Source organism: Ranitomeya variabilis, chromosome 3, assembly GCF_051348905.1.
Source record: "Ranitomeya variabilis isolate aRanVar5 chromosome 3, aRanVar5.hap1, whole genome shotgun sequence".
In the NCBI taxonomy this organism is placed as follows: Eukaryota; Metazoa; Chordata; class Amphibia; order Anura; family Dendrobatidae; genus Ranitomeya; species Ranitomeya variabilis.
The window spans coordinates 779,317,027-779,326,748 of record NC_135234.1 but is presented as its reverse complement, the minus strand read 5'-3'; the positions used below and the strand labels follow the sequence as shown (position 1 = coordinate 779,326,748).

Here is a 9,722-nt window from a genome sequence, read left to right as displayed (position 1 = left end):
GGAGAGCAGAGGCCGAGCATGCACAACTCTGCTCCATTCAGGACGAGACTGCAGACCCCTGTTCTCAGAATCTCTGGGGGGCTCAGCAGCTCTATACATAATGGAGAGCAGAGGCCGAGCATGCACAACTCTGCTCCATTCAGGACGAGACTGCAGACCCCTGTTCTCAGAATCTCTGGGGGGCTCAGCAGCTCTATAGATAATGGAGAGCAGAGGCCGAGCATGCACAACTCTGCTCCATTCAGGACGAGACTGCAGACCCCTGTTCTCAGAATCTCTGGGGGGCACAGCAGCTCTATAGATAATGGAGAGCAGAGGCCGAGCATGCACAACTCTGCTCCATTCAGGACGAGACTGCAGACCCCTGTTCTCAGAATCTCTGGGGGGCTCAGCAGCTCTATAGATAATGGAGAGCAGAGGCCGAGCATGCACAACTCTGCTCCATTCAGGACGAGACTGCAGACCCCTGTTCTCAGAATCTCTGGGGGGCTCAGCAGCTGTATACATAATGGAGAGCAGAGGCCGAGCATGCACAACTCTGCTCCATTCAGGATGAGACTGCAGACCCCTGTTCTCAGAATCTCTGGGGGGCACAGCAGCTCTATAGATAATGGAGAGCAGAGGCCGAGCATGCACAACTCTGCTCCATTCAGGACGAGACTGCAGACCCCTGTTCTCAGAATCTCTGGGGGGCTCAGCAGCTGTATACATAATGGAGAGCAGAGGCCGAGCATGCACAACTCTGCTCCATTCAGGACGAGACTGCAGACCCCTGTTCTCAGAATCTCTGGGGGGCACAGCAGCTCTATAGATAATGGAGAGCAGAGGCCGAGCATGCACAACTCTGCTCCATTCAGGATGAGACTGCAGACCCCTGTTCTCAGAATCTCTGGGGGGCACAGCAGCTGTATACATAATGGAGAGCAGAGGCCGAGCATGCACAACTCTGCTCCATTCAGGACGAGACTGCAGACCCCTGTTCTCAGAATCTCTGGGGGGCTCAGCAGCTCTATAGATAATGGAGAGCAGAGGCCGAGCATGCACAACTCTGCTCCATTCAGGATGAGACTGCAGACCTCATATTATATGAGTGATATGTATTGTAAATTCTACAATGCCATACACCAGAGGCGATTCAGGTGATCGAGAGTCCACAGGTTTCAGTAGTATTAGAGGTAAACGGGATATTGATAAATGTAACTCACCAGTACAAACTGTCCTCAGCAGAATAATGGGCCCCATATAATGCTCCATATAGTATAATGGGCCCCAATGCCTCATAATCCTCTATACAGAATGAGCTCCTTATAAAGCCTGTCAGGAAATATGACCTATTTTTTCTTTATTGTGCTAGCCACGCACACATAGCTCTGCTACATCTTCTTGGTTTGTAAATGACATGCTAGCTCAGAACACACATGCTTCCTTTTTACCATTAGGTTTGCATAGAGGACACACACAAAGCCCCTGCAGGCACCTAGCTGCAGCGTCTAATTCCTGTAGTTCCCTGACTGACCTGAGGGTAAGGGGGCACCAGAGAGCTGCAAGCTCCAAAACGGAACTGGAAAGTGGGATATAATAAATTCCCCAAACACCCCCAGTTCATGACAATGCCTCATATGGAATGGACACCAAAGCTAAAAGTAACAACTTTATTAGAAGATTATTAAAACAATACATAGATGTACAAGTAAGTATATAAATAAAACCGATGCAATAGAAAAAATGAATGAAAGGCGACACTAGTGCCACGTACAAAATAACAAGCTACCCAGCAGAGAGAGGTTGGTATATCCTAGTCCCACAAAGGTATACAAAAGGTGCAATGATAAATTTATATAAGCCTTAAATATTGGTGGTGACAAAACCAACCGGACATTAAGTCAGGATTATTCATGTAATAGCTTTGCTGGTAATAATCAGGTGCGGGGAGAAACTGAGTGTGCAAATAGATTGAAGTATAAATAAATAAATAAATAAAATACAATGCAATATCTAATATAAAAAGTAATGATGCTGCAAACGTGCCCTATCCTGCCAAACCATCCTCAGCACATCAGTGCACATATACAGGGAAAGTTCCGGAAGGGTATGAGGGAAAGACAGTATACTTACTAAATATTAGATGCACACACAGAATCCCCCTGCGGCCGTACGTGGACAAAGGAGCCCCGACGCGCGTTTCGCAAATGCTGCTTCCTCGGGGGACTTTTTCTATTGCATCGGTTTTATTTATATACTTACTTGTACATCTATGTATTGTTTTAATAATCTTCTAATAAAGTTGTTACTTTTAGCTTTGGTGTCCATTTCTTCTTTGGTTTATATGATCATTTGCGATGGCGGAGCATTTACTTTGAGTGCCCATATTATAGGTATACTCATATGGAATGGGCTTCATATAATACTCCATCCAGAATGGGCCCCATATAATGCTCCATACAGTGTAATGGGCATCATATAATGCTCTAGACAGAATAATTGGTCCCATATAATGGTACAAACAGTATAATGGGCTCCAAAGCCCCATAAACAGGGCCGGACTGGCAATCGGGCAGTTCTGGCAAATGCCAGAAGGGCCGGTGGCAGTAGTGGGCCGCTCGAGTGTGCCGCTGTCGGCACACTCCCCACTCTGTCGCGGCACACTCCCCACGCTGTCGCGGCACACTCCCGGCCCCGCATTCAACTATACCGGCGTCATAGACGCCAGTACAGTTGAATGCAATGATGGAGGAAAGAGCGTCTGCTGATGCCCCCTCTCCCATCATTCCCTGCTCTGCCTGCCGCTGACACTGCGGGTGCGCGATGACGTCATATCATCGCGCACCTGCTGTGTGACCGGGCGGGCAGACTGCGACTGCTGAGACCAGAGCCAGGAGCAGCGCGGGACACGAGGAGAGAGGTGAGTAGTGTGTCTTTTTTTTTTTTTTTTTATCAATGAGTGATGACTGGATTGTGGAGCTATTCGGGGGGGGGCTGTGCTGCATTACATTCTATGGGGGCTGCCTGCATTACATTCTATGGGGCTGTGCTGCATTCCATTCTATGGGCCTCTGCTGCATTATATTCTATGGGGCTGGCTGCATTCCATTCTATGGGCCGCTGCTGCATTATATTCTATGGGGCTGGCTGCATTCCATTCTATGGGCCTCTGCTGCATTATATTCTATGGGGCTTGCTGCATTCCATTCTATGGGCCTCTGCTGCATTATATTCTATGGGGCTGTGCTGCATTCCATTCTATGGGCCTCTGCTGCATTATATTCTATGGGGCTGGCTGCATTCCATTCTATGGGCCTCTGCTGCATTATATTCTATGGGGCTGGCTGCATTCCATTCTATGGGCCTCTGCTGCATTATATTCTATGGGGCTTGCTGCATTCCATTCTATGGGCCTCTGCTGCATTATATTCTATGGGGCTGTGCTGCATTCCATTCTATGGGCCTCTGCTGCATTATATTCTATGGGGCTGGCTGCATTCCATTCTATGGGCCTCTGCTGCATTATATTCTATGGGGCTGGCTGCATTCCATTCTATGGGCCTCTGCTGCATTATATTCTATGGGGCTGGCTGCATTCCATTCTATGGGCCTCTGCTGCATTATATTCTATGGGCCTGTGCTGCATTATATTCTATGGGCCTCTGCTGCATTATATTCTATGGGCCTGTGCTGCATTGTATTCTATGGGCCTGTGCTGCATTGTACTCTATGGGCCTGTACTGCATTCCATTCTATGGGCCTGTGCTGCATTCCATTCTATGGGCCTGTGCTGCATTATATTCTATGGGCCTGTGATGCATTATATTCTATGGGGCTGTGCTGCATTCCATTCTATGGGCCTGTGCTGCATTATATTCTATGGGCCTGTGCTGCATTATATTCTATGGGCCTCTGCTGCATTATATTCCATGGGGCTGTGCTGCATTATATTCTATGGGGCTGGCTGCATTACATTCTATGGTGGCTGGCTGCATTACATTCTATGGGGGCTGTGCTGCATTATATTCTATGGGGGCTGGCTGTATTATAGTCTATGGGGGCTGGCTGTATTACATTCTATGGGGGCTGTGCTGTATTACATTCTATGGGGGCTGTGCAGCATTACATTCTATGGGGCTGTGCTGTATTATATTCTATGGGGGCTGGCTGTATTACATTCTATGGGGGCTGTGCAGCATTACATTCTATGGGGGCTGTGCAGCATTACATTCTATTGGGGCTGTGCTGCATTACATTCTATGGGGGCTGGCTGTATTACATTCTATGGGGGCTGTGCTGTATTACATTCTATGGGGGCTGGCTGTATTACATTCTATGGGGCTGTGCTGCATTACATTCTATGGGGGCTGTGCTGCATTACATTCTATGGGGGCTGTGCAGCATTACATTCTATGGGGGCTGTGCTGCATTACATTCTATGGGGGCTGTGCAGCATTACATTCTATGGGGGCTGTGCTGCATTACATTCTATGGGGCTGTGCTGTATTATATTCTATGGGGACTGGCTGCATTACATTCTATGGGGGCTGTGCTGTATTACATTCTATGGGGCTGTGCTGCATTACATTCTATGGGGCTGTGCTGCATTACATTCTATGGGGGCTGGCTGCATTACATTCTATGGGGCTGTGCAGCATCACATTCTATGGGGGCTGGCTGTATTATAGTCTATGGGGGCTGTGCTGTATTACATTCTATGGGGGCTGAGCTGTAATGCTGGATACAGCTGTAATTATATGTTATATAGTCGTGTTACACTCCCCTCACTTCTTGTAGCCTACAAGTTTTACAAAGATATTATACAGTCACCATGTGACAAGTGGGCCTGTGTGACTTCAAATGCCAGGGCTGAATTTTAGTCCCAGTCCGGCCCTGCCCATAAAGAATGGGCCCCATATAATGCTCCATACAGACTGGGCCCCATATAATTCTCCATACAGTAAAATGAGCCCCTTGTATTACACCAGACAGAATAATGGTCCCCAATGACCCATACAGAATGGGTCTTGTATAATGCTCAATACATTAAAAAATCTAATCCTTACCTCTCCCTCTTCCCACCACAGCTCCGGTCTCCTCAGCGACTGTATCTCTGCAGTGCGCAGGACAGAGGAGACGCTGTAGTGATGTCATTGTGCCCTCTGCCCTGAGGCATCAGAGTCACAATACGCGGAAGACAGCAGGAACCAAGGAGGAAGAGGGAGAGGTAAGTCTTTCAAACAGTTTAAAGCACAGGGTGGCCCGATGCCATAGCATGCCAGTGCCTACTCACAGTGAGTGGGCCTCGGCTCTTGCCATGTGCAGCGGGTGGTGATGCAAGGGCCTCCTCCATCTCCGGGCCCGGGTGTAGCTGAAGCGGCTGCACTGGCAATATGTCCGCCCCGTGTGTGCCCATCATGGAGAAGATTCTTCTGTGCTTTTTCCAAGTTCTCCTTATCCTGACTCATTTTTCTTATGTTTTTATTTACAGTATACCGGAAATATAAAATATCAGATGGCAATGTTGAACGTGAGCACTTTCCACCCGGACTACTTCCTCCTTACAGGAATCCCTGGTCTGGAGGAATCACATCTCCTGCTCTCCATCCCATTCTGTATCATGTACGCCATGGATCTTCTTGGAAACTCCATTTTGATTTTGGTCATTACAAGAAACGAGACTCTCCATCAGCCCATGTACCTGTTCCTGGTGATGCTGGCCACCTGTGACATCCTCCTGAGCTCCACCACCGTGCCCAAGACTCTCTGCATCTTCTGGTTTAACGCTCATGCAATTACCTTTAATGGTTGTCTTGTCCAAACTTTCTTTATTCATTTAAACTTTGTGATGGAGTCCGCCATCTTGGTGACCATGGCTTATGATCGATATTATGCCATTTGCCACCCTCTAACATATACATCTACCCTTACAGGATCTTTTATTAGGAATATCATCAGTTTGTCCCTTCTTAGAAGTGTTTTAACCTGTACTCCATTTGTTTTCCTACTTTACAGATTACCATATGAGGGCAGCAATGTAATAGAGCACACGTATTGTGAGCACATGTCCATGGCCAAGCTGGCTACTGCCGATATACTGGTCAATGTGGTCTATGGGCTCGTCATAGCGGCTAGTGCCACTGGTGTAGACATGATTCTTATAGTTGTTTCATATGTTGTTATTATCAGGGCTGTTTTACGGCTTCGGTCCACAGAGGCTCGTCTCAAGGCCTTCAATACATGCGTGTCCCATGTATGTGTCATCATTCTGTTTTATTTTCCGGCCTTCTTCTCTTTTATAACCCATAGAGTTGGCCATAAATACATCTCTCTCAGGTTCCACATCCTCTTGGCCAATCTCTATGTTAATGTCCCACCAATGATGAACCCAATCATCTATGGGGTGAAGACCAGAGAGATCAGACAGCGGGTGGTGGCCATTTTTTCATTAGTACATATCGGAGATCGGGAGAAAAGTTAACATCTACTGAGCTATAAGACTGTCGTAGACCAACATGAACAAACCTCAGAATAGATAAATTTCCGTAGTTCATTACAACTCAATGGTATGAACAATTGTTAGATGTCACTAATAAAAATAATAGGAAGAGGGTTATTTGGCGTGCACTCAGCCCAATAAGGTGAGGTGCCGGTGTAATGGACCAGAGGCCCCGATATAATAAATTGTCAAATTCACCGCACTCTCTCTAGATAAATGCCAAAATTGTGTCAGTTTATTAACTTGAATTAGACTGGGAGCGTAACAGAATATTACAGCATATGCGATTAACAACGTTTCGGCTCAACCTGAGCCTTTATCACGTTTTCGCTTGTTCCAGTAAACGATAGTGTGTGAGGAGGGATAAGTCCCAGAGGTGCAACATAAGTTCTTAAGTAATACACTGGTGTGTAGGTACGCTAATTGAGGTTCCCTTACAGAGGGTGTGGACCTTTGGTATCTAGATGTTGAGCGGCGCTCCCGCGCTTTGCTCAATGGCAGCGTGAGACCTGACACACGCTGCCATTGAGCAAAGCGCGGGAGCGCCGCTCAACATCTAGATACCAAAGGTCCACACCCTCTGTAAGGGAACCTCAATTAGCGTACCTACACACCAGTGTATTACTTAAGAACTTATGTTGCACCTCTGGGACTTATCCCTCCTCACACACTATCCTTTACTGGAACAAGCGAAAACGTGATAAAGGCTCAGGTTGAGCCGAAACGTTGTTAATCGCATATGCTGTAATATTCTGTTACGCTCCCAGTCTAATTCAAGTCAATAAACTGACACAATTTTGGCATTTATCTAGAGAGAGTGCGGTGAATTTGACAATTTATTACTAATAAAAATAATAACACTCTTGACCATAGGATTTGTCTGGCATTTATTACAATGGGACCAAGCTGCAATATCAGAAACAACCATGAAATGAAAGACAATGTTTTTTTTAAAGAAAAGGAAAAAAAAAAAGCGGAATATCTTTTTCTAGTTTTGGATAACTGTTCAAGCAGTTTTAACTCTAACTTAGAAGTTTCTCGAATTCAGTTTATGGCCGGTGAGAACCAAGAAACACACAGGCACGTGGTTTCCAAGACTCCGCAAAGAAATATGAAGAGCTCGTTTAATTGTAGGCTTCATTAATGTAGGCATTCTGTGCATAAATTTAGGCAATTCTATCATGATAGGAAATAGCAGAATTAATACCTGCAATGCATATTGAATAAAATGCTCCATGTATCCACCCAGTCACCCCTCTGCAAGTCTTTGTTTCAGTGTGATCTGTTGAAAATAGCAAACTTCATGAGATTTGGTAACAACTTCTTTAAACTAACAGCAACCAATTTTATTAAGTTATTCTCCTTGGTTTTGGGTGAGTTAATGAGCATTGAAGCTGATACTGATAGTATTTGTTGTGACAAATTTACTGGTAAAGTACTGGAGGGGTGATATGTATAAGTGCTGAGAGGGGTTAATCGGCCATGTCTAAGGCTAGGTTGAGTGAACATCTGTAGAGTGTGTGAAGAAACCAGAGTATATCTTAATTATCCAGATGACTCTGTTTTTGCAAACCAAGAAGAATTGACTTTTTATCTGTATATCGGCCTGTGGATTTAAGTGCTTATGTCTGCTGGGTGAAAAAGACAGACTTGCCAACTGATATACCATTTAGCATACTGTGTAAGGGTACTGTCACACTCTGCAACTTTCCAACGATCACGACCAGCGATAGGACCTGGCCGTGATCGTTGGAAAGTCGTTGTGTGGTCGCTGGGGAGCTGTCACACAGACAGCTCTCCAGCGACCAACGATGCCGAAGGCCCCGGGTAACCAGGGTAAACATCGGGTTACTAAGCGCAGGGCCGCGCTTAGTAACCCGATGTTTACCCTGGTTACCAGCGTAAAAGTAAAAACAAAAAAACAGTACATACTCACATTCCGGTGTCCTTCAGGTCCCTTGCCGTCTGCTTCCCGCTCTGACTGAGTGCCGCCGTAAAGTGAAAGCAGAGCGCAGCGGTGACGTCACCATTGTGCTCTGCTCCGGCCGGCAGTCAGTCAGAGCGGGAAGCAGACTGCAAGGGACCTGAAGGACACCGGAATGTGAGTATGTACGGTTTGTTTTTTTTTACTTTTACGCTGGTAACCACGGTAAACATCTGGTTACTAAGCGCGGCCCTGCGCTTAGTAACCCAATGTTTACCCTGGTTACAAGTGAACGCATCGCTGAATCGCTGTCACACACAACGATCCAGCGATGACAGCGGGAGATCCAGCGACGAAAGAAAGTTCCAAACGATCTGCTACGACGTACGATTCTCAGCAGGGTCCCTGATCGCCGCTGCGTGTCAGACACAGCGATATTGTATGGATATCGCTAGAACGTCACGAATCGTACCGTCGTAGCGACAAAAGTGCCAATGTGTGACAGTACCCTAAGTCTGTAATAGTGACTTGTACATAGCGTGTGTTTTTCTTTGTCTATTGATGTGTGCTGATATGCTGATTGTGTATTGTCTACTATATAATTGTCTAAGGGTCACTTCCGTCTGTCTGTCTTTCTGTCTGTCTGTCTGTCATGGGTATTCATTGGCTGCCGCCTCAGTCTGTCATGGAAATCCAAGTCGCTGATTGGTCGCGGCAAAACGGCCACGACCAATCAGCGACGGGCACAGTCCGGCGGCAAAATGGCCGCTCCCTACTCCCCGCAGTCAGTGCCCGGCACCCGCTCCATACTCCCGAGTCCCCTCCAGTCAGCGCTCACACAGGGTTAATGGCAGCGGTAACAGACCACGTTATGCCGTGGGTAACGCACTCCGTTACCGCTGCTATTGCGGCATCAATAGTAAAAAAATGTCATGTTAAAAATAATAATAAAAAAAACCCTGCTATTCTCACCCTCCGTAGTCCGCCGAGCCGCACGCGGCTGCCGCCATCTTCCATTCCCAGAGGTGCATTGCGAAATTACCCAGAAGACTTAGCGGTCTCGCGAGACCGCTAAGTCTTCTGGGTAATTTCGCAATGCATCCTGGGAACGGAAGATGGCAGCAGCCGCGCGCGGCTCGGCAGAGCTTCGTGGATCCCGGTGGGTGAGTATAGAACTATTTTTTATTTTAAGTATTTTTTTAACAGGGATATGGTGCCCACACTGCTAAATACTGCGTGGGCTGTGTTATATACTGTGAGGGCTGTGCTATATACTACATGGGCAGTGTTATATACTATGTGGGCTGTGATATACTG

At 46.7% G+C, this 9,722-nt stretch overlaps 1 protein-coding gene across 1 annotated transcript; it reads left to right on the top strand.

Annotated features, from left to right (window-relative positions):
* Positions 1-5,497: 5,497 nt before the first annotated feature.
* LOC143818647 (olfactory receptor 52Z1P-like) lies at positions 5,498-6,614 on the top strand. Its single transcript, XM_077299910.1, has one exon. The coding sequence runs from the start codon at positions 5,498-5,500 to the stop codon at positions 6,461-6,463; it is 966 nt and encodes a 321-aa protein (XP_077156025.1). The 3' UTR covers positions 6,464-6,614.
* The last annotated feature ends 3,108 nt before the right edge of the window (positions 6,615-9,722 follow it).

Coding starts and splice junctions, on each gene's coding strand:
- LOC143818647 (XM_077299910.1), top strand. CDS start 5,498: ATGGCAATGTTGAACGTGAGCACTTTCCACCCGGACTACTTCCTCCTT.